Source organism: Zea mays, chromosome 4, assembly GCF_902167145.1.
Source record: "Zea mays cultivar B73 chromosome 4, Zm-B73-REFERENCE-NAM-5.0, whole genome shotgun sequence".
Taxonomy (NCBI): Eukaryota; Viridiplantae; Streptophyta; class Magnoliopsida; order Poales; family Poaceae; genus Zea; species Zea mays.
In genome coordinates this window covers 57,053,812-57,077,724 of record NC_050099.1, presented here as the reverse complement: position 1 = coordinate 57,077,724, position 23,913 = coordinate 57,053,812, and the positions used below count along the sequence as shown (strand labels likewise).

The following is a 23,913-nucleotide window of genomic DNA, read 5'->3' as shown; positions in this document are numbered from 1 at the left end:
GGCCCACAGGCACATTTCCCTTTCAAGGTTATAGAACCACCTCAGAACACTAGAGTGTTGATAACCCAGGCAAGAAAGGTGGTAACTATAGGAACTCAGCTATATCGTCAGCGTAAACTATCTAAACGATTAGGTTGAGATACAAGGACACACACCCGTTGTCACCAGGTGGACTAACAACCAAATCTACGTGAGATAGAACAACCAACCATTTGGCAACACACTTGACCTAAACACCATTTCTAAATAGAGGTTTTACTATTACTCAGGCTACAAGTCAGGGTAGCACATGAGCACTTATACAATTCAATTATAAGCATTCCCTTGGGTTCCCATAATCAACTAAGTAGAATGGCTAAGTATGAAATTAAAATAAGTATAGTATAAAGCAATAGAAGAACGAGGATCTTTCCTCGCCTAGAGTTTTTTTGGTTGGGTCATGTTTTTTTAGGTGGGGTCGAGTTTTAGTTCAAAAATCATAGTCCATACCCGGTCCATGGATTGTTGTATGTCAAAAATTATAGCGCGTACCCACTCAATACATTCGGGTCGAGTCAGACGAGACAGGGTTTTTTTGGACAATCAAGCCTGACTTTTTTTACGAGTTGGTCGGATCAAGTGGCCCATAATCCGGTCCCAACCAAAGACCCTGAGTTGTTCAGATTCAAGACTCACGATTCCGTCCCAACCCATCCATTTTTCTCAATTTGCTTACCCAATTTACAGAAAGATTCAGGATTTCTTTTTTTCAAAATCCCATACTCATCCCTCATTTATCCTTCCCTTGATAGGCGTTTGTTCAACATACATCCATATCCAAGAGGCCGGCGAGGAAAGGCACATATGCATTTTCTTGGATAATAGTCGCGACGGCGGCAGGATGCGAACGATCGTCAAGCGTAGCGGCTGGAAGACACGAAAGTTGCATGCCGGCGCTCCCTCCAGTGTGACAATTATAGCGGTTCACATGCATGTCTTCGTGTCACAATTTACATTCACAATCAGCTTACTCTGAAACCTAAGCAGGGCAATGAAAAGTGACATCTTGTATCCTGTTCGTGATATAAGGAGTTATATACATCCTATGATGCTCCTACGATGAGTCCAACACAATACATCCATCGAAACTTCATGTATCATAGCTACAATGCAGCTCGTCCTTGGCCCTTCGGTAACTTCTTTGTTCCGGCTGTACAGGAAAAAGAAAGAGGCATTTATTTAAGTCGTGTAGCTCATACAACAAAAACTAGGATGGGCAGTTAACGGCATCACAATCAAGACTTACAGTCTTCCACATCCTTTAGTTGGTAATAATGTGGTGCTATCTCTACCAGCCATTCAGGCTTCAGTTCCGTCACCTGCAGTGCCACAGTATTTCAAAACAATACATAACAAATTCTCCTGCAGGTCTTGATGAGATTCTGAAAGGAAAAAAAAGGGCATACCTGGCGCATAAACTCTTTCGTCGTGAGAACTAATTCGTGGTACACTACCCACCGCGGACGTACCTGCATACAACATATATACAAGCACATAACACGAGATCATAACTAAAACTCGCAGAAGAAAATGTAGAATTATGAATGCTATGAAAAAAGAGACGATGTACAATCAAATGAACTTGCCTCCGCTAATCCTGAACTAGGATGGATATGCACGGTCTGAGGGTTCTTGACAGTCTTATATGTACCATCCCTCTGCAACCGTGCAGAGTGATGGAAGAAACCTACAGCACACACGAAGAAATTGCATCACTGTTAAAAAAAACACTGAAGAATACCCAAAAGGCTCATACCTGATGTTATAGCTTTTTTAATAGCATCTAAATCACTGGTGTTTGAGCAAATCTCAATCTCAACTCTTTCCATAAGCCCATCTAGTTGATCCCGAATATCTCTTGCCCTCTTCATGCTGCGCACCTGAATTATCCAATGATAATTTTACCACATAAATTTGCTGAATCAAGGATCGACAGATAATTTTTAACTGCTGTGTAAAGATGAATTCTGTATCAAGGCTGATAACTAAAAAACAAGAACTGTCCTTTAATATGTACTCCAGTGGATGCTGCGTGCACTAACCAGGAGTCCAGGATTATAAAATTTTTGAATATATATAAAACTAAGACACAATAAGATAATATGCAGCTGCTTGCTGATTCCACTCTCTTATCTAATTAGATACTACAGAATTTTGATTCCACTCTCAATTTTAAAGAATTTCAGACTTTTCAGGAATCAAGGTTTTGGAATATAATACTCCTACACGACTAACAAATATTTGTTTTTCACAGTAATTCAATGTTTATGACCCATGATGTGTATTGGGAAGAGAGGTATTCAGACAAATATAGTTGAAATTCATAAGAATGTTACAAGACAGCCTGGTGAAAGTTGGGCCCACAAGCAGAGAATATAAGCATCACGTACTTTTTATCTCGAAACACGCAGGAGAGCTGCGTGTAATTTATATTAAGAAAGAGAAAGGTCTGAGAACAGACCAGGGTACAGACAACTCCTTACGGAGGTCGAAAACACAAATACAGAAACACACTCATCCCTTATCTATGACACAACAGCAGGCCCTCCTAAACTTAAGGCCATAAGCCCCTAAGCCCTCTAGCCCCGGCCATACCCCACAGCGTAGCATCCTCATGGATGTGCTGCAGGATATCTCTAGTGCTCGGGGAAGCTCCCTCGAAGACACAAGTGTTTCGATGTTTCCACAGCCACCAAGCCACAAGGATTACCAACGTGTTAAAACCTTTTCTCTTCTCTTTAGGAACCTGGCCTTCAGCATTGCTCCACCAATCTTGGAAAATCATATCCTCAGGCCCAGGTGCCAGATGTTGCATCCCCACTTTACACCACACCTGCCACCAAATGTTTCTAGAGAACACACAAGAGAGCAAAATATGCTGGATTGTTTCTTCATGTTGATCGCAAAAGAGGCAATTGTCATGATGATCCATACCTCGCCGGGCCAATTTGTCAGCCGTCCAACACCGGTTGAGAGAGGCTAGCCAAATGAAGAATTTACATTTGGGAGGAGCCCAACTCTTCCAAATTCTTTTAGCCGGCTCAAAGGATGTTGTACCGTTCCAAAAGCTGTTATAAGCCGTCTTAGAGGAATAAAGGCCAGAAGCGGAAGGCACCCAAATGTGGACATCAGGAACTCCTGTCTGTAAATGAACATCCTGAATTAGATCCCAAACCAGAAGGAACTCCCTGATGACAACAGCAGTCAGACCCCCAGAGATATCCTGAATCCAACTATTATCAGCAAGAGCCTCCTGCACCGTACGTCCTGTCCTGACCCTACTCGGAATCCATCTATCCATCCAAAAGAGGGTTGTGGCACCATCCCCCACAGAAGAGTGAACCGAGGCCCGAAAGAGAGCTTCAGCATTTGGATGAACTTTTATGTCAAACTCAGTCCATGGTCTCTCTACCTGTGTTTTTCTGAGCCAGAGCCATCTCACATTAAGAGCCCAACCAAGGATTTCCAGGTTGTGAATACCCAAGCCGCCGAACTTAAGCGGACGACACACCCTTGTCCATCCAACAGCACAATGGCCTCCCTTGATATCTTTTCTGCCCTTCCAGAGGAAACCCCTGCGAATCTTGTCAATGGCTCTGATAACCCATTTAGGGCATAAAAGGACAAGAAGATGGTATATAGGAATGGCAGTGAGGACAGCCTTAACCAAAGTCAGTCTTTCCAGCATTGGTGATCAGGGCAGATTTCCACCCTGGCAATTTGTCAGCCACCTTGTCAATAAGCTCTTGAAAAGCAAACTTTGGAAGCTTCTTTACCGATAGAGGCAGTCCCAAATATCTACAGGGGAACTGCTGCACATTACAAGGGAAAATCTCCTTGGACATGACAACTTGCTGCTCATTACAATGTATGGGTGTGATGCTACATTTGTTGATATTTGTGACAAGACCTGTAGCTTCCCCAAAAATCCTTAATATTTCCTTCAGCAAATTGAGCTCATCAATTTCAGGCTTTAAAAACAGCACCACATCGTCTGCATATAAGGAAATGTGTTGGCCCCTACCGCGCCTTAGAAGAGGTTGCAACAAACCCATATCTTGCACCTTCAGTATCAGCGAGTTGAGGACATCCATAACAATGATAAAGAGCATAGGGGACAGGGGATCCCCCTGCCTAAGGCCTCTTCTGTGATGAATAATATCTCCAGGCTCTCCATTAACCAAGACCCTAGTAGTGGAAGAACTCAGGACCCTTGAGACTATTCCACACCACAGAGGACCAAAACCCAAATGCCTAAGAACCTCAAAAAGGAAGGTCCAAGAGACCGAGTCAAAAGCCTTTCCAATGTCCAACTTCAATAAGATTCTAGACATTTTTTGCCCATAAATAGCCTTGGCTGTTTGCTGCACCATGACAAAATTATCATGTATACTTCTACCTTTCACAAACGCACTTTGGTTCACAGAGACCAAGTCAGGGAGCTTAGGAGCAAGTCTATTAGCCAAAATCTTGGTAACAATTTTTGCAAAACTGTGAATTAGGCTTATTGGCCTGAAATCCTTCACCTCAATGGCCTCACTCTTCTTTGGCAACAAAGTAACATAGGCTGAGTTGAGCAGATATAATCTAGAAGCATCCCCCTGCCAAACTTTCATCAAGGCTGCCATAAAATCCATTTTGATGATAGGCCAAACCTTTTTATAAAATCGACCTGTGTACCCATCTGGCCCCGGAGCCTTGTCAGAAGGAAGCGACCTGATGGTGTGCCAAACCTCCTCCTCGGTGATCATCTGCTCAAGTTCTTGGAGGTTCAACGGACATCTATGAAAGGCTTCCAGATTTAGGGCTGAAGCTCTGGGAGGGACCATTCCAAGCAGCGAATTATAAAAATCCCAAACAGCCTCCTTCTTCTCCTTTTGATCAATGATTAATCTGTTTTGAACCTGGATTTTTCCAATAAAATTCTTCTTTTTCCTATATCTGGCGTGCTGGTGAAAGTATTTAGTGTTGGCATCACCTTCTTTCATCCACAACAGCCTACTCCTCAAACGGGCTATGGTTCTCTCAAGGGAAACCAGAGCCAAAGAATGATGTTTTAATCGTTGTCTTAGCCACTCTTCCTGTGGGGATAGAGATCTAGAATCTCTTGCAATTTCCAGCTTATGAAGAATTTCTTTAGCCATCAACATCTGTTTTTTTATGTTGCCCACCTTTTTCTGACTCCAGGAATGCAGATGTTTGGACAGCCTCATTAGTTTCCCAGCAAAACGCTGTAAAGGGCAGCAGCCCTCCAAAGGTTGCAGCCAAGACTGCTGCACTTCATCCATAAAACCCTCCATTCTTGTCCAAAAACTTTCAAAATGAAACCTTCTTTTTCCTTGTACGAGTTCATGCAAACCAAGCAAAAGGGGACAGTGATCAGAAATCAAGGAAGCTGAGCTTTGAAGGACAGAGTTTGGATATAAGGTTTCCCAATCTGCAGTATGGAACACCCTGTCCAAACGGACCAGGGTGGGGGAAGATCTCTCATTGGACCAAGTGTATTTCCTTCCAAGTAAAGGCAGCTCCTTCAGATTCAGCTCGTTTAACAGACGTCTAAATCTTCCCATCATGGCTCTGTTTAGGTTGCCATTGTTTTTATCTTCAGCTCTGTAAATAAGGTTGAAATCCCCCCCAATCATCCACGGGCCATTGCACAAATTACGAATCAGTTGCAATTCCTGCAGGAATAGAATCTTGAGGTTATCCAATTGGGGACCATAAACTCCAGTGAGCCACCAGAGGGTGCCATCGGTGTGCTGGAACTGAGCTGAGACTGAAAAGGTGTCAATTCTATATTGAGTAACCTTGCACGAAGAACTTTTCCAGGCCAATAAAATTCCCCCCCTAGTGCCAACTGCCGGGAGCGTTACAAATTCATCAAAAACAACTCCCAGGAGAGACGCAACCATGAAACGAGAAATAGAACTCTTCTTTGTTTCTTGCAAACATACCACGTCAGGACAAGTATTATTGACCAAAGCACGAACCCCATCCCTTCTGACTTTTCTATTCAAACCTCTAACATTCCAAAAAAGAATTTTTGAAGGACCCATAGGAAACAAAGTCATCAAGAACTACATAGCCATGGGAGATGGCTCACAATATATCCTCTGGACCTAGGACAGCAGTCAGCACCTGGACATCCTGGAGATGGATATCGACAGGCACTGACCAACCGAACAAAGCAGCCAAGGCTTTAATATGTGATTCAGACAGGGGAGAGTTGAACAACCTGCCATATTTTTCAAGAGCTTTAACGCTGAACGCCTCATCCGCATCACCAATATCCATTGTTCTTAATAATTCAAATTGGATCTGCCTGGTTGCGTCATTAGGGGTCCTCTGTCTTGCCAATCTGCTACTTCGGCGAGGGATAAAATCAGGCGGTAACTGCTTACATCCCCTTCTGAGAGGCACCGGCGGGGGGAGCAGACCATCTGTCTTCTTTGTCACCAAGGCAACGAAATCACAAACCGGAGTTGTGTCTTTAACATGATCAGGTTCCACTGAAGTATCTTCCAGTGGGCTAGGCGTCTGCTGTAAGGGATCCCTCTGCCTTCTTCTGCTGTAAACCTTCAATGTTGGACAGCCCAGACCTGCAGCCTCGCACTGGCCTATTTCTTCAGCAGTTCCAGCCAAAGAGGACAGACAACGGGGCGAGACTAGCCCGTCAAGGGCCCGTCCCAGCGACTCGTCAGCTTGTCTGTCGGGGAACAGCTCTTCAGCCTTGCACTGGCCTTTTTCTTCAGCAGTTCCAGCCAAAGAGGACAGACAACGGGGCGAGACTAGCCCGTCAAGGGCCCGTCCCAGCGACTCGTCAGCTTGTCTGTCGGGGAACAGCTCTTCAGCTTCTTTATCTGGCAGCAACTCCTCAGCTTGTCTGTCTGGCATACCATCCGGCACACGCACGTCCCCCACATTGAGCTTCGCGCCCTTAGTGGAAGGGCGCAGCACCGACGGTAGGACCTCTGCCGCTTCGCCCACCGCGCCATTGATAGTCTCCCCAGGCACGATCACCAGGTCATTGCCAACTCTTCGGGAGGGCTGCTGCGACCCTAGGCGAGAAAGGGCCGAGCGACGCCCGCCGTCCGAGCCGCGTGACTGACGTTGGGAAGAAGGCCTGAAAGGAAGGTGTCCGCCGCCACCTCCCGGGGTGTGGCCGCCATCGCCATCGGGGGGAGCACCATCACCATCATCCGCAGGGAGGGCGCCATCTTCAACCGGGACAGGGGTAGCCAATATGTTTAGTTTGTAGGATAAACATCTCTTCACACCAGAGCCAGGACCTTTCTCCGTGATAAGGAGATCCATATTACGATGAAGCTTCGCCGGATTGATACACCACGCTCTCAACATGAAGGATGAAAAATCCGACTTCAACACGGTCGCCGGGTGTAATTCATCGATAATACAGGAGTCACGCAGCAGCTGTTCGGCGATAGCTCTTGACCACGCATGCGCCGGAATACCCCTAATCTCCACATCCAGTAGCACTGGTAAAGATGCCGTAGACGCATTCGCACAGCGCGTCCACCTCTTGAACACCAGATCAAACTGGGGACCTCTAAAGATCTTTCCTCCATTGAGCACCCTTGAAAATGTATCTTCATCGGGAAAAAACACCAAGAAATCTTCCGGCAAGGTCCGATGAATAGACATGTTAGCTCTATTGACGTTGAAACTTTGAGCTATTTCTTCGATGATGTCAACTGCTAGAACCTCAGGCCTGGTACCAGTAACTGTGACTAACAGGGCCTTCCGCAGCGCAGCCTCTTCCCTTGCCATTTCAGTGGAGAAATCCAGCACGCAAGAAGGGGTCTCTACGCAAACAACATGTTGCACAGCCCCCTCCGCGCCCAAACCACCAGAGGAGGCAGAAGCAGGGGACCGTGATCGCTGCTCCTGAGTATCGCCAACTGCAGCCCGCCGCCGCTTTGCCCTGCGCCTCTTCCTCCTGCCTCCAGCTGCCGGTGGAGTAGACTCTCCGGAGCCTCGTGCCATCAACGGGGGGGAAAGGAGTTCTCCCCCGGTGGCCGGCCGCGACGGAGAAATCCGCCTCCACACCGACTCTCTCCGCCTGAAACCTCCATGCTGAGCAGGATCTTGCATCGCTCCAAGGCGCTGCCACACTGGAACCCGACCAACCTGATGCTCAGGGTGCGCCTTCCGAGCTACCTTAAGCGGGCACCCAGGGGCACGGTGGCCAAAACCCAGGCACCGAAAGCAGCGGGAAGGACGACGGCAGGAAGCGACGAAGTGAGATGGTGAGAGACAGTTGAAACACCGCCCTCGGAGGTCCTCAGGGGACCATCTACGAGGAGCGGGAGGGGGACGTCCAGAACGCCTACGTGCCACCACCTGCCACCCGCCCTCCGAAGGAAGCGACCGCGCCGACCCTTGGGAATGCACCAACTGGTCGGCCTCCGAAGACCCCACCGCACCAGCCAGAGAGGCTCTGCACGGTCGGGGAGAGACTGAGGACGGAGGCGTGGGAGCAGGGTACCCGACCATGGCGAGGGCCGCATCTTTGTAGGAGCGCGGCGCCGCCCAAGAACCACCAGAAGACGAAGAGATGGGGCTGGTATTACTCCACCTCTGGAATTTGGACCGCCCCGCCTGGGAAGTCGAAACGGCTTGCACCTTGAGCCCTGGCGCCAAGAGAGTGTGATTTGTGCTGGTGGTCGCCGTGTTCGGAGCGAAGTCCGGCGAGGGGCTGCGGCGGTGGGTGTGGCCGCCAGGGAGGGGAAGGGCAGGGTGTGGTCGCCGGGGAGGGGAAAGGTCAGGGAGGGGAAAGGCCGGTGGCGGAGGGTCTGGGGGCGTCATCCTCGCTTTGTCCAAGCATCACGTACTGTTAAGGTATAATCAGGGAAATAAAAGCCTTTAACTAACCAATGGTCACAGGATTTTTTGGGTACGACAAGCATTAAAAGCAACTTTTTCTCAAAGGACTAAAAACAAATTTCAATAAATGCACTAACAACAGGTGAGGTCTCCATCGTATTTCATCAATACTTTGTTTACATGTGAATTTCTAAGTCATCCCCACCATTTTCCATTTCTTATGTACAAATATATAACTTCTGAGAAAATATGAAAAAATAAATAATAAAAGAGGACGTTTACTGGCTGGTTGGATAACAAGATAACAAGAACTTTTTCAGGCCAAGAAATTAACCCAGAGGATAATTAGTACGAGCAGTTAAAGACCTGTATATAGTTTTCATAACACCATTGAGTTGAATAGTCTGTTTCTTTCCAAGAATTATACACCTGCGAGAATAAGAAGTTAGCATTGACTATATGGTCTGTCTGTGTGTTCTTGCCAAAGTAAACAGGCAGGGAATCATACATTTAGTAGTGCTATATGGTCCCCAACATTGCCAGTGTGGAAATTCAACCTTGCATTATCTGCATGAACTTGTTTGTCCTTCGGACGATAAAATATAGAATTGCCAATTGACAACATGGAGGCAATGGAGATGATCTCATCAGAACACTTATATTTCTCTGAAGCAACTATCATCTTCGACAACATAGGATCCAGTGGAAATTCTGCCATTCTTCTTCCAGTCTTGGTCAACTCCCCACGACTGTTGAGTGCACTGAGAGCAAAAAGTTGTTCCAGAGCCCTTAATAGGGCTTCTGATGGGGGTGGATCCATGAAGTCAAAGTTAACCAAGTCATGAATACCAAGACTCTTGAGTGTAAGCACAACATTCGCAAGATTGGTTCGTTGGATCTCTGGAACAGTATTATCTTCTAGGTCGTGCATGTAGTTGTAACTCGTGTATAGACGGAAGCATTTTCCGGGTCCAGTGCGTCCAGATCTTCCAGCCCTCTGGTTTGCCGAAGCTTTTGAGATGGGATTAATAAGTAGAGATTCCATTCCTGTGCGGGGATTGTATGATTTGATCTTACAAAAGCCAGGATCAATAACATATTTTATACCATCAATGGTTAATGAAGTCTCTGCTATATTAGTGGCCAGAACCACCTTACGGGCACCCTCAGGGGTTGGCTCAAATATCTTAGCTTGAAGCTCGGTAGGCAGATTTGCATAAATAGGACATATAATTAATTCTGAGATTTTGGTGCCTAAGCCCCTTGTTCTGTGTTTAAGGATTTCATCAACTGTTTCAATTTCCTCCTGACCTGTGAGAAACACCAGGATATCGCCAGGGGATTGGGTAACATGTATCTGTAAAACAGTGACAATTGCTGCATCTATGTAATCAGCCTCTGGAGCTTTTGTATAATGAATTTCAACCGGGTATCGCCTCCCAGGTATCTTGAAAATAGGAGCTGAATCAAAGTAGTCACTAAATTTTTCTGCATCAAGGGTGGCACTAGAAATGAGCAACTTCAGATCTGGTCGAAAACGAGAAATATCCTGAAGGAAAGAAAAACATATTAATGTACATGGTAATCTTTTGAGTTCATATCAAATATAGTTGCAATACATCAAGCTAGCTAACCTTCACTAGACCAAATAAGATATCAGTGGAGAGGGTACGCTCATGAGCCTCGTCAACCATGACAACACTGCAGCACATATAAAGAAACAGACATAATAAAGATCTGTGATACTTTGGGGAAGGAACAAATACGGCTGCTTTCATAAATGGATACCTATAGCTAGCCAAATCTGGTTCACCAAGGAACTCCCTTAGAAGCATTCCATCAGTCATGTACTTAATAATTGTTTTATCTGAAGTGCAATCCTCAAATCTTATAGAGTAACCAACCTGAACAGCAGTTAATACAAATTTCAGATGATATGATAGAATATCCGTTGAATCAAATTCATATTATGAACAATGTGACATTAGAATTAAGGAAGAAAACCAAACCTCATGCCCAAGTTTAACACCCATTTCTTGAGATACTCTTGCTGCAACACTCATGGCAGCTACTCGACGAGGTTGAGTACATGCAACCTGCACAAAAATAGTACCTTTTAGTGCATGGCTGCTAGAGGCTTGGAGGGTGTAAATTTAGGAAATTTGGGCAAACAAAAATCATGACCTAAACCTAACCTACTTGCTACATGCACATTTCATGAAACTAGAGCTCACAGAGCTACTAGGGAAAAAGACCATACAGATCCTCTTCTGTATTCATGTATAAGACCAACCAAAATATACAGACAATGCTCGCTATATTCTCAGTAGAGTAATGGAGCTTATGGATATCTTACCTTTCCTTTTGCAGTATAACCAGACTCATGAAGGAACTGAGGTATTTGTGTTGTTTTACCGGACCCAGTCTCACCCACTATGACGATAACCTACAAAAAGAACCAAGGTTGTCAGAACATCGAAAGTCAACATTCCTATAGCTATGAACCTAGAGTGGACCAGTTTGGACCTAGATACAATTTGAGTTTGGTAGTTCGTTGACATTGATGTATATAGGGCAGCGATATTCGTCACCCTAGGTGATGATCACCCACCCTGTAATGACTCAACAGATCTTCACTAATTGTTTAGTCATTTGCGATTTTTGTTAAATCATTCCTAGGTAGGGTGACGTGTATATATGCGCGCGCGCGTGTGTGTGTACAACAACGACAAAGTCTTTTAGTCTCAAGCAAGTTGGATAGGCTAGAGTTCAAACCCAACAAAAAACACAATTCACGATTTAGGCACACACACAAACACATTTTGAATTTAGACGTGCCGCCAGCGAGCCTCCACCGGCGAGGTCGGTGAGCAACTCATCGCCTTCCCCTCCCTTTCCTCTCCATAGCCTTCACACACCCACCAGTCATACACCACCGCACCAGGACTTATCGTTTGCTCACCCACAAATTCGGTTAACACCGATGGGGACGACGTTGCACAGGCAAACGTTGTGGGTGGTGGTGCTAGACGTCATGCACGTCCCGTACGAGGTGTTCAATGACTAACTCCATGACATCACACCTCGGCCGCCGCACGCCATCCGACACTGGTGTTGGCACCACTTGAGATGCAGCTGCATGCCGCCCCGCATGCCATCTGGTTGTCCCTGCCCCTTGCTCGTCGGCGTCCAATGCTCGTGTTGTGCCACCCTCCCCCATGGTGTTGCCCCCATAACCACACGCAGGAGAGCCATCATCACCGTTCACATGCGGGTCAGCATGGTACATCCACAACTCACGCAAATGCTGGAGCTCTGACTCGGAGCTGCCCCTAAAGTTCCTCCCCAACATGCTCTTTAGGGATGAAAACGGTCGGTAAATACTAAAACCATTACCGTTTTCATATTTTTTTATCGGAAACAAAATCGAAAACGGTAACTCCGGAAATGGAAACGATATTGGTATTTCGGAAACATCGGAAACGAAAGTTTGGTGCGGAAAATACAATGGTAACGGTCGAAATCTAAAATACGATCGGTAAACATATCAAACTTCGCAATACAACAAACTTGACAAAAGATCACAAAGACCACAAGTTCACAATTCATGATATAACAAGTTCACAAGGATCACAAATTTATAATATAAAAAGTTTATAAAGATCACAAGTTCATTCGGTCCAGTTTTGTAGGGCAGAGGGGCAGGCCTGGTGGCTTACTTGTGTGTATGGACCTCAGGGTGAGGGGGAAAAAATTCAGTTCCTCCAGGAACTTAGAGACATCAGAAATGCATGTGATGGTCCTTGGATGGTGGCTGGGGACTTTAATCTCATCTACTGCTCTGCGGATAAGAACAATTCCAATATTAATAGGGCAATGATGGGTCGTTTTCGACAAACAATCAATGACATTGCTCTTAAGGAAATTCCATTACATGGGCGAAAGTACACATGGTCCAACCAACAAGCAAATCCTGTTTTAGTTAAACTAGATAGAGTGTTCTGCTCTGTGTCTTGGGAGCAATGTTTCCCAAACGTCCTCCTCCAAAGCATGGCATCACATGATTCTGACCATTGTCCGCTCCTGCTGGGTCTTCAAGGGAACAAACCTGGGAAGAAACGCTTTCATTTTGAGGCTTTCTGGCCAAAAATGGAAGGTTTCCTGGAAGTGGTACAGACTGCTTGGAATTCGGTACACAATATCAGGTGTCCATTCCAAACCCTGGATTTGAAGCTAAGGGTAACAGCAAGATCTCTTCAAAGCTGGAGTGACAAACAGGTGGGCCATGTGAGATTGCAGTTAGCCTTGGCAAAAGAACTGCTTCACAGGTTTGAGATGGCACAGGACGAAAGAGCCCTCTCCCCAGCTGAAAATTGGTTCAAGAACTGCCTCAAAAAACACTCACTGCTGCTGTCTTCTTTCAAACGTACTATGGCAAGGCTGAGATCTAGGATCACATGGTTAGGAGAAGGTGATGCGAATACAAAGTTTTTTCACATTCATGCTAGGCATCGCAAGAAGAGGAATTTTGTTGCCAAGTTAGTTGATGGCGGTCACATTCTATCTGAGCGGAGTGAGAAAGCTGCAGCAGTGGACCTCTTCTACAAAAATCTTATTGGGCAGGATGGACAGAGGGATGTAACAATTGACCTGGCAGCTCTTGGCCTACCTAGATACAACCTGGCTGCCTTGGACTCCCCTTTTACAGAAAAGGAGGTCCTGGAAACCATCAAAGGGTTACCCTCTGACAAGGCCCCGGGACCGGATGGATTCACTGGTCTTTTTTACAAAGTGTGCTGGAACATTGTGAAAAGTGATATTATGGCAGTGGTATCTACGGTTTGGAGCAGAAGTTTCAGCAATTTCTGGAAACTTAACACTGCCTACATCACTATGGTGCCAAAAAGAGATGGGGCTGAGCAAGTTAAGGATTTCAGGCCAATTAGCCTGGTCCACAGCATTGCAAAACTCATTACGAAAATTCTCGCAAACCGACTTGCACCAAGACTGAATGAATTGGTTTCCCCAAATCAAAGTGCATTCATTAAGGGGCGATTCATCCAGGACAACTTCATGTTAGTGCAACAGACAACAAGACTGTTTCATCAACAAAGATTATCTCGGCTGCTCCTCAAACTTGACATCACCAAGGCCTTTGACTCGGTCTCCTGGCCCTTTTTAATTGATGTCATGCAGCAGATTGGGTTTGGACAGATCTGGAGGGACATGGTCTGTGGTCTTCTTGCTTCATCCACCACACAAGTCATGCTCAACGGGTTTCCTGGTCAACAAATTCAGCATAGAAGGGGGCTTAGACAAGGGGATCCACTGTCACCAATGCTGTTCATATTGGTCATGGATGTTCTTGGACACTTATTTATAAAGGCAGAAGAGGCAGGTTTATTGCAGCAGCTAGCAGCAAGAAGACAACTTCACAGAGTATCCATTTATGCAGATGATGTAGCCCTCTTCCTACACCCTACGGTGGATGAAATCTCCATCACTCTTGATATCTTGCAGCTTTTTGGCAGTGCCTCTGGTCTCAAAACTAATGTGCAAAAATCCAATGTCTACCCCATACAGTGTTCAGAAGAAACTATCTTGGATGTCCAAAGTCTGCTACCGTGTGAGGTCGCAGTTTTTCCTTGCAAGTACTTGGGACTTCCTCTATCCTTGCACAAGCTGTCCAAGCAACAGTTCCAGCCGTACGTTGATAAATTTGCTGATCAACTACCTAATTGGAAAGCTGATTTGATGACCAGAGCAGGCAGGAGAATACTAGTGCAACATGTGCTCACAGGTATGACTGTGTATCTGGCAATGGCAATTGATATACCCCACTAGGCAGTTGATGCTATAGATAAAATAAGAAAGGGCTTTCTTTGGAGAGGAAGAAAAGAAGCTAAAGGGGGACATTGTTTGGTGGCTTGGGGCAAGGTGTGTCGCCCACTTCAGCTTGGTGGACTGGGTATCTCTAGTCTACCGGAACTTGGATGGGCCCTCCGGATGCGATGGCTGTGGCTACAAAAAACCGACTCTAGAAGACCTTGGACAGGGCTTCCTATTCAGGTTCCAAGTAAAGCCAGAGCGTTCTTCAGTAAAGTCCTTATCTCGGTGGTAGGTAATGGACATAGTACCCTCTTCTGGTCCGATAACTGGTTGCAGGGCAAAAGCATCTCGATCATTGCCCCGAGCCTATTTTCTGTAATCCCAAAGAAGATAGCAAAAAGTAGAACGGTCCAGGAGGCCTTGTTAAACAACAGATGGATTTATGATATTCGAGGTGGTCTAACTGTGGGAGTTCTGGCAGATTATTTTAAGCTCTGGGACTGTATCTCTGGTTTGGAGCTGCACCCCCTCATTGAAGACAGACACATCTTTAGCATAGCCCCAGATGGAAAATATTCAGCGAAGGCAGCTTACAAGGGTCTCTACAAGGGTCTCTTCCTGGGATCATGTGCATTTGGACACTACAAGAGGGTTTGGAAAACTTGGGCTCCATCAAAATGTCGTTTCTTCCTCTGGCTGGTGGCCCATAACAGGTGCTGGACTGCTGACAGATTAGCAAAAAGGGGGCTCAATCATCCTAGCAGTTGTCCATTGTGTGATCAGGAACCTGAAACTATTAATCACCTGCTGGTCTCATGTGTGTTTGCAAGGCTTTTCTGGTATAATCTGCTCAGAAAGTTCGGGTTGGATATCTTGGCTCCCCAGCCGGGCCTGACTTCCTTCCTGGAATGGTGGGAGATGGTTTCTGAAACTGTTCAGGGAATGGTCAAGAAAGGTCTGAATTCACTGATCTCCTTGGGGGCCTGGATGATCTGGAACCACCGTAACAGATGCGTTTTTTATGAACAAACTCCTAGTCTCCCCTCTATCCTTCGGCAGGCTGATGATGAGAGAAGACTGTGGGCATTAGCTGGGGCCAAGGGTCTCTCTTTTTTGGCAGCTTCTTTGACAAATGGCTGAATCCTGTTGTTTCTATTTTAGTAGTTTTTTGAGTCTGGCTTTATTGGACTCTTTCACTTATGTGAGGTACTGGCCTCCGTAAGGAGCTTAATATTGTAACCATGGTCTATTTTAGACATTTTTCCTCTTCTTAATATATTTTAAGGCGCAGTTCCCCTGCGCTTTCGAGAAAAAACAGTATAACAAGTCCATAAAGATCACAAGTTCACAGACTCAAAGTTCACAATTCACAATATCTACTCGATCTAACTGACATGACATGCTTACTCATGAAATATTTTTTCCTCACATAAAGAGTTTTTTCACAACCTCACAGAAAAACCCTAAAACCTAGTGTGTGGAAAAGACAGAATGTCGTCTCTCTATCATTATATATTACTAATACATAACATGTGCATAGAAAAGGGTGGATTCGTTCGAGAGACGAAATCGCTAATCCCATCAGCCTTCCAACACCATCTATCCCAAAAAAATATTAAGGCGTCCAAAAAATACAAAAATAAGTAATGCTTATCTAGAGACGTACAGGCGATGCGAAAAATCACATGCTGGAAAATTCCGAAAAATCTAAGACACAATTCCGAAAAATTTCGAGACACGATTCCGAAAAATTCCAATACACAAATTTGGTAATTTCCGACAAAAAACGGTAACCGAAGAAAACGGTCGGTAAAACACCACGCCGATTCCGATACCGATTCCGTTTTCGAAAAATACCGTTACCGGTGAATCCGATCGAAAAAATTCGAAATCGGTTTCCAGAATACCGAAAAATTCTGAAACCGTTTTCATCCCTAATGCTCTTTGCCTCGCGTGCCCGATGATACTCCCTCTACTATATGGTTGTGGCCGCTCAACTTTTTCTAGAGAAAAAAGGAAACAAAAAAGGTGCATCTTCCAACTTTTGGGGGGGGAGGTGTGCTCTGTCGCCTACCTTGTCTCTGCCATACCTCTCTCGGCATACTAGCCCATGTCACTTATGTCCTCCCCCGGTGGTGGCTAGGGAATCTTTTGTTGGCGTTGTGGTGACCACACTCAGTGAGGCCCATGCTCACTTTCTAAAGTTGTGCAGAAGATTCTTACCCTATTCCGCCATCTCACTACATTTGCGTCAACTTTGGCACATGGGACTACATATCAAGCTTAAGAGTCTTCCCTTCCTCCAATTGCTTACCTAAACATTCATTTAAAATATCATGTAAACACTACATGGTGGTATGTTGTTTCCGTTTAATCATCTGTTTCGCCCATTCAATTGGTTGAGTAGCATGTTTAATGGTTCGTTAAGCCCAAATAATGGTTAAACGGTGGTGTTGATGCTTCCTATATGAGATCTTTTTTTTCTCGAATGCGAGGGAGAACTTTGACTCACATTATATATTGAGAAGGAACAGAGGTCAAAAGCAGACTAAAAAACAAGGCACTCCTTACGGGGGCCAGAAACAGGCATACAAGAAAGGATTCATCAAAAACCACTACAACCCACTTAGAGCTTCCCTCAAGTTTCAGGCAGAGAAGCTGCCAGAATGGAGAGGCCTTTTGGCTCCTGCAATTTCCCACTCTTCTCTCCTCATAAGCATGCCTAAGGATTGAAGGTAGACTGGGTCTCCAGCTGTCAAAAACACATCTATTACGATGATTCCAAACCCAAAATGATAAGAGAGCCAAGTCCTTTCTTGATGGGTCATTAACAGCCTCTGAAGCCTCTTCCCACCACTACAAAAAGGATGTAGCACCTGGTTGTGGAGCTAAAGTATGATTCCAAACTTTCTCAACAGATTGTACCAGAAAAGTCTTGTAAAAACGCAGGGACATAAGCAGATGGTTCAGGGTTTCAGCCTCCTGATCACATAAAGGGCAGCTATTTGGGTGATTCAGACCCCTCTTTGTCAATCGATCAGCCATCCAACATCTGTTTTGGGCAACAAGCCAAATAAAAAAAGCGACACTTTGATGGGGCCCAAGATCTCCAAACCCTTTTATAATGCCCAAAGGAGGTTGATCCTGAGAAAAGACCTTTATAAGCCGATTTTGCATAGTATTTGCCATCAGGTGCTATGCTGAAAATATGTCTATCTTCTATGTTAGGCCACAGCTCACTTCCTATATGAGATCACAAGTGATGATATGTTATGACTCTCCACTATTAAGTTGCATGCACCAACCAATTCAACCTAAAAACTTGAGTTGATAGGAAGAGGTGGGCAATTTACTTATATTCTCCAACACTCTCCCTCATGTTGAGGCTCTCTTAGATCTCAGACGTGGAATAGGAGCGAGCAACAATTATTTTATTTAATTGCGCTAGCCATTATTCATTTAATTGCGCTAGCCATTATTCGAACTCGAAACCTCCGTCTCTGTACCATATTAAGTTGCATGCACCAACCAATTCAACCCAAAAAGCTTAAGTTGATAGGAACAAGTGGCCAATTCACTTATCAACATCCAACATGTTCCTTCTACGGTTCAGCAAGAGGATACTATCATGAAAGCACAAACTAGGGCACAAAGCTATTTGCTCTCCAAACTCTGTACTATTGAATTACCGTGAATTTGAGGGGGTGTTAAATATATGTATATTGTATCTAGAAATTAGTGTAGGATGCTATCTGCACTTTGTGCATCTTCATATGTGGCCCTTCGGGCATGGCAATAGTGCCGAGTTAACATGATACACCAAACTCAATTGACAAAAAGTTCTACTTGAATCTACTTACCCAAGTAACATATTATATTCATATATACTTGTGTATGCCTTTTATTAAAAGTGAAGTATCATCTTTGATCCATTACATATTCTACTTTTGAATATAGAAAACACATTACATATAAACTATATTTAGAGGATCCCAGTGCATTATCGATATTTACCCCCAAAAAAATAGAAACAAAGCATTCTGTCAAGTAATCTGATGATGCATTGACATTGTTGCAGATGTACTCTTGCCAGCAAAATTAGGAGTGAAAACGGGAGGGATACGGATGGATAGTAGGTCATCATGTATCCTCCCCTAATGTATTTTAATCGAATTCGGGATCACATACGGATAATTAGAAACGGGGCAGATACATATATAGGAACCAGATATTTATTCGGGTGAACAAGTGACGAATACAGATATTATTTGGCTGGATACATGCAAATACCATATACTTGTCGGATAATGCATGAATTGTTTATTGTTCACCACTGTTTTCAAGTCCTCCGACTAATCGTGATTAGTCGCGATTAGTCGAGCAGGTCGCTTGGTAGTGGCCGATCAGCCGGACGACTCGACTAGAGTATCAAGTCGTCCAGGTCGTCCGACTAGTCATCGATTAGGGGTGATTAGTCGTCCAAGTAGATGGTAAATCGACCAGGATTTGTCTAGGAGGCTAGGGTTTTCTAGTGGGCTACTGGGCTTCTATTTTTTCGGCCCATCTACAGTAGTATAAAGGCAATGCGCCACGACCCCTTGAAACTTTTCCTCTCCTCTGCCGAGTCCAGAACACAGGTTGCGGCTCTAGAACACCAGCAACAGCTCCAGAACACCGGCGGCGGCTCCAAAACACTAGCGATGAGATGAGCTCCTCATCTCAAGGTTTCCCCCTTCTCCTTTCCCTATCTTTCCTATTGTCTGAATTCTGATGAATCTGAATCTGTTGAAGAAGCTGCTGCTGCTTTTTGCTTGGATGATGATATGCTCTAGGTAGTACGTACTGCATTACTGCTTGTAGCCTTGTATTCAATATTTCAGTTTCAGTTCTGCTATAGTGTTATATGCCTATATTGCCTTTCAGTCTGTTACTCAGTTTCAATTTCATACTTTCAGACTTATATAATGCCTATTGCAGTATTGCTTATATATACATATATCATATTATATATACATATGTCCAGAAATATATAGGACGATTAGGGGACGACCAGAGGTCGACCAGAACCGATTAGGCGTCCTAATCATCGCCCTAATCGCGATTAGGCACCTGGTCGGTCCTTTGGAACAACCAGCTGGTCGCCCGACCTGAAAACAATGTTATTCACTAGAATTTAGTTCACATGTAAGACAAATACATGCGAGCATTGCATAGACCATAGATCAACATGACAATATAGCAATAAGTTGAAAGCATACAATAGTCCAACACAATAGTTTGAATGTAATGACAAGATTCAAATATACAACACAAGATAGTTTTAAAATGACATAAAATAGTCTAATACAGCACAAGATAGTCCAACATGTGTGATATATTGCCTGTTAATATGCTATAGAGTATTGAAGTTACACATGTGATGTATAGTCTGTTAATTTAATATAAATTTGGACATTATTTCAATAATTTCGACATAAATATGTGTTCTAACAAAAATGTGATGTACTACAAAGTTGTAGATCTCTTCGAGCTATACAATTTTCATATAAACTTTATCTTCATCCGAGTTCATATGTAAAAGTTATGATTTTATAAAATGCACAATAAAGAGAAAAATAGGTACTTGAAACCCAGATACTCGTATCCGACCCTAATATCTAGGTATTTACCGGGTAGTTCCCGCTTTGAATCCGACCCATATCCGAAGTTGTACTATCCGGGTACTACATGTATCCGTCCTAAATATAAAAGTACTTGAATCCGTATCCGAAAAAACGGGTATTTGTAGTATCCGTATCCGGTACCCGACGGGTATACCCGACCCGTTTTCACCCCCAAAATGGTATTGTTGTAGCTCTGGTTGGTGGATTTGGAGAAGCATGTGTTGGCGCTAATAGACAAAGGAGGAGATATTCGATTGCAAAGGAGCTAGATCTTGGCAATGGATTGCTGCTGCTTTGAGTTGCCACTCCTACGCCACAAGTTGTATGTCATCATGGCGGCAGTGGCTTGCAGGTTGCAATTGTTTCCACAACACTCGCGGTTGTGGTGGCCATGTAGAGGTTTGCAGAGGAGTCATGTTGAAGCCACAGCATGGAGGTGGCCTGAACGTGCCCAGAAGCATCAGACGCCAACCTCAAGGGGTCACTGCAGAGCACCCTGCATCTTGGATTAGACCCTAGAGTGTGGTCAGCGCAACCTGTGCCTAGAAGAAGTTGCCATGACCGTTCGCGAGGAGGAAGAAGTGGTGATCAGATACAGGTGGACAACTAGTTTAGGGTGGTGTTTATTCTTTCTTGCTATTTAATGGAACTTTTAATGGCATTATTCGAATGTGCCGATTTTTCCATGCTACATAACTAATTTTCCCTAAATTCTATGGTTTAATCTACGGATGCTATGTGTCTCCTTCAATAATCTATACCACTATATAATCTACCAGTTTAAATTTTGCAAAACCCACCCAACCAAATCACCCCACACTCAACCTCCACTAAATCTACTAAATAAATTACACCCAGACTTAACACACCGTCAAAACCAATGGTTCAGATCGCTCGATAACCATCTCTCCCTTACTCAAATACAATGGACAATATTATTTGGATCATCTCTCATCCTTCATCCCTCACCCCTCATCCCTTCCCCTCCCCCTCCCCTGCGACCCCGTCGCCCCCTCCCCTCTACGGGATAGTAGCGTTAGCACAGGCTATATGCTAGTCCTAATAATGATCATCAAGCAATATCATTACAAATAATCAAAAGCAACACAAACCTGATACTCTTCTACAGCCTTAAGCAGTTCATCCCTAAATTTGAAAATTGGAAGTGTCTTTCGCTCATCCTAGTTCAGAAAAGGAGAATTGTTAATAAAGAGGATATTAACATAAATCTTTCAGGGATGTATGCAGCTGCCAAGAAAAGTACACATATTCTATACTTCTGTCACAGCAAAAGAAAAGGCTACACATTAAATATGGACTACATGTTCTATGACCAGTAACCACACTCACCTGGAGCTCCCTTTTCAAAATATCTTTTGCTTCAACGTCTTCTTTATCTGAATCATCTTCAGGCTAGAATGGAAAACTTCAGTAATATAACAATACCTCTTAAAGACATCATGATAAGCAAGGAAACTAAAATCATGTAACTATAATTACCTGGGTTCCTTCTATGACTGATGATTTAACAAAATCAATCGTATCTTCAAATACATACCTAAAATTTGTAAATGTAACACAACAGGAAATCAAGTGTCAGACAAAGGCACAGTCAGCATTATTCATCAATGTCATGCAATAGAAATAATTCAGTTCAAACAAAATTCATGCACAAACTCTTTGCATTACATAGGAAATATAGCTTACTGCTGAATGCTGAATTAGGTTAAAAAGTCTGTTCTCAAGAAAATTTGGACCCACAAATATTCCTAGGTAAGCAGCAAATAGCATCAACTAAGTAGCAGTAGTCCCTGAACCAGGATAACTTTTATAACATTGTCAGTTATCCAATTCCTATAGATGTAGACTCTTCTCGCTCACAAGTCACAACCTCCTAGCCGGCAGACTATCTTCTCATGCTTCCAGATGGTCCTATGGCTGCTTGTGTCTACAGTGGCAGCAGCCTTAAGCTCAGACATTAGTTGAGGCTTGCACATGCCTCTCCCAGTGCGTGTGTGCATGCGTGCGTGTGGGTGCCAGAGAGCAGCGGTTGGGCTGCTGTGGGCGCTAGAGAGCAGCGGCTGGCTGCCTGGCTGAGGAGAGGAGAGCGGCCGCTGGCTGAGGATGAGGAGAGCAGAGTGGCGGCCGGTGCAGAAGAGGAGGGCGGCGGCCGGCTATGGCTGAGGAGGAGAGAGGAGAGCAGAGCGGCGGTTGGCTGAGGGAGTGAGGGCGCCGCGTCCAGCGCTGGCCAGTGCCCAGGAAAGTGACCTAGAAAATGCTAAAGGCCCAATAAAGGCCCAGGACAGGTAGAACGTCCTTAGAACGTCTAAAACGCCCTAAAACGCTATTTGGACGCTTAAACGCCGTTTAAACACTCGAAACGGACATTCTACGCCCTAAACCTAAAACGTTCGGACGTTCCAACTTTTAAACATGTTTTTTCGTTTAAACGATGTTTAAACGCCGTTTAAACAACGTTTTAATAACAATGCAAATGGTTTTCTTTAGTGACACTGACACAACTAATTAGCTTAGCACAAAAAGAGTGACTTACTGATACTCATCTGAAGACGGCTTCTTATCTTTGGATCCAAATTGCAGTTTCGATTTTCCTGGAACAAGTACATAGATCTCTTCACTGTCAGTCTCTTCCGAAATATATAGCAAAGACCATAGGTAACACTTAAAAAGATCATGCTGAAAGACATGGGAGATTGTTTCAGATATACAGCATTACCTATTTGGTGTTCTTCCCATGCTTCCTGTTCAGCAAAAGGGTTCATTTTATCATTGGCCTTAGGATCTCTGCTTGTTCATGAAACTATCAGGACGCAATAATAAACTAGAAAATTGCATGCAATCATGGCATAAGTGGTCATAATGTAAACCTTACTTGTACCGTTGCATGGCCACAGCGAATCTCTTCTCTTGATTGACATTTTCGCCCATGTCATAAGCTTCAGGCATTTTGTACTGAAATGCACGTATATAAACTCATTGACATTAAAGATACTAACAAACATGTGTACAGCATGTTGTATGGTCCTAAGCATGTTTTTTGAGGGCGAGGCGACGCGTGGCACCTCCCCCACCCACAACAACGCCTAGGCATTTATGGCGGATGCCTAGGCGACACCATATGCACATTCTAGGCGACAATATGTTGTGTAAGCTAGAATTTTTTATGCTAGTGCAGCACATACATGTTTGTTCCCAATTTTCTGACACACCAAAGCACAATAGTTTGGCCCTAGTGATGGTCGTTCTCACATATATTCTCCCCATCATAACCACTTTTTATTTTAGTCCTATAATATAAGGCGTGCTCTGTCTAGACATGTGTACATTGATGCAGTAGTATAGAGAAAATTAAATACATTTCTTGGTCTTTGAACCATAAGTTATTACACCTTATATACTGGGATAGAGGGAGTACTAGTACTATGGTGCTCTTGTGTATGGGTGGAGCATGTTCCAGGGTTTTCTCAACCTGCGTGAGATAATGCAATACCTGGGGTTGTCTTATCCTGCAGGTCGA

General features: G+C 44.3%; 1 protein-coding gene across 2 annotated transcripts in view; it reads right to left on the bottom strand.

Annotated features, from left to right (window-relative positions):
- Positions 1 to 829: 829 nt before the first annotated feature.
- Positions 830 to 23,913, bottom strand: part of LOC100383864 (uncharacterized) — a 48,155-nt gene continuing 25,071 nt past the window's right edge. The window contains exons 8-24 of one of the 2 annotated variants that reach the window (XM_020551699.3): positions 23,269 to 23,348; positions 23,113 to 23,180; positions 22,930 to 22,987; positions 21,876 to 21,933; positions 21,726 to 21,788; positions 21,488 to 21,556; positions 11,240 to 11,329; positions 10,893 to 10,979; positions 10,672 to 10,787; positions 10,518 to 10,584; positions 9,392 to 10,432; positions 9,250 to 9,312; positions 1,796 to 1,919; positions 1,626 to 1,726; positions 1,446 to 1,508; positions 1,286 to 1,358; positions 830 to 1,189 (exon numbers count right to left, since the gene is read on the bottom strand). In XM_020551699.3, the coding sequence (XP_020407288.1) occupies positions 1,143 to 1,189; positions 1,286 to 1,358; positions 1,446 to 1,508; positions 1,626 to 1,726; positions 1,796 to 1,919; positions 9,250 to 9,312; positions 9,392 to 10,432; positions 10,518 to 10,584; positions 10,672 to 10,787; positions 10,893 to 10,979; positions 11,240 to 11,329; positions 21,488 to 21,556; positions 21,726 to 21,788; positions 21,876 to 21,933; positions 22,930 to 22,987; positions 23,113 to 23,180; positions 23,269 to 23,348 (2,268 nt within the window). In that variant the 3' untranslated portion in view covers positions 830 to 1,142. The remainder of the gene's footprint in view (positions 1,190 to 1,285; positions 1,359 to 1,445; positions 1,509 to 1,625; positions 1,727 to 1,795; positions 1,920 to 9,249; positions 9,313 to 9,391; positions 10,433 to 10,517; positions 10,585 to 10,671; positions 10,788 to 10,892; positions 10,980 to 11,239; positions 11,330 to 21,487; positions 21,557 to 21,725; positions 21,789 to 21,875; positions 21,934 to 22,929; positions 22,988 to 23,112; positions 23,181 to 23,268; positions 23,349 to 23,913) is intronic. The other variant, NM_001362216.1, reaches the window with a different exon arrangement.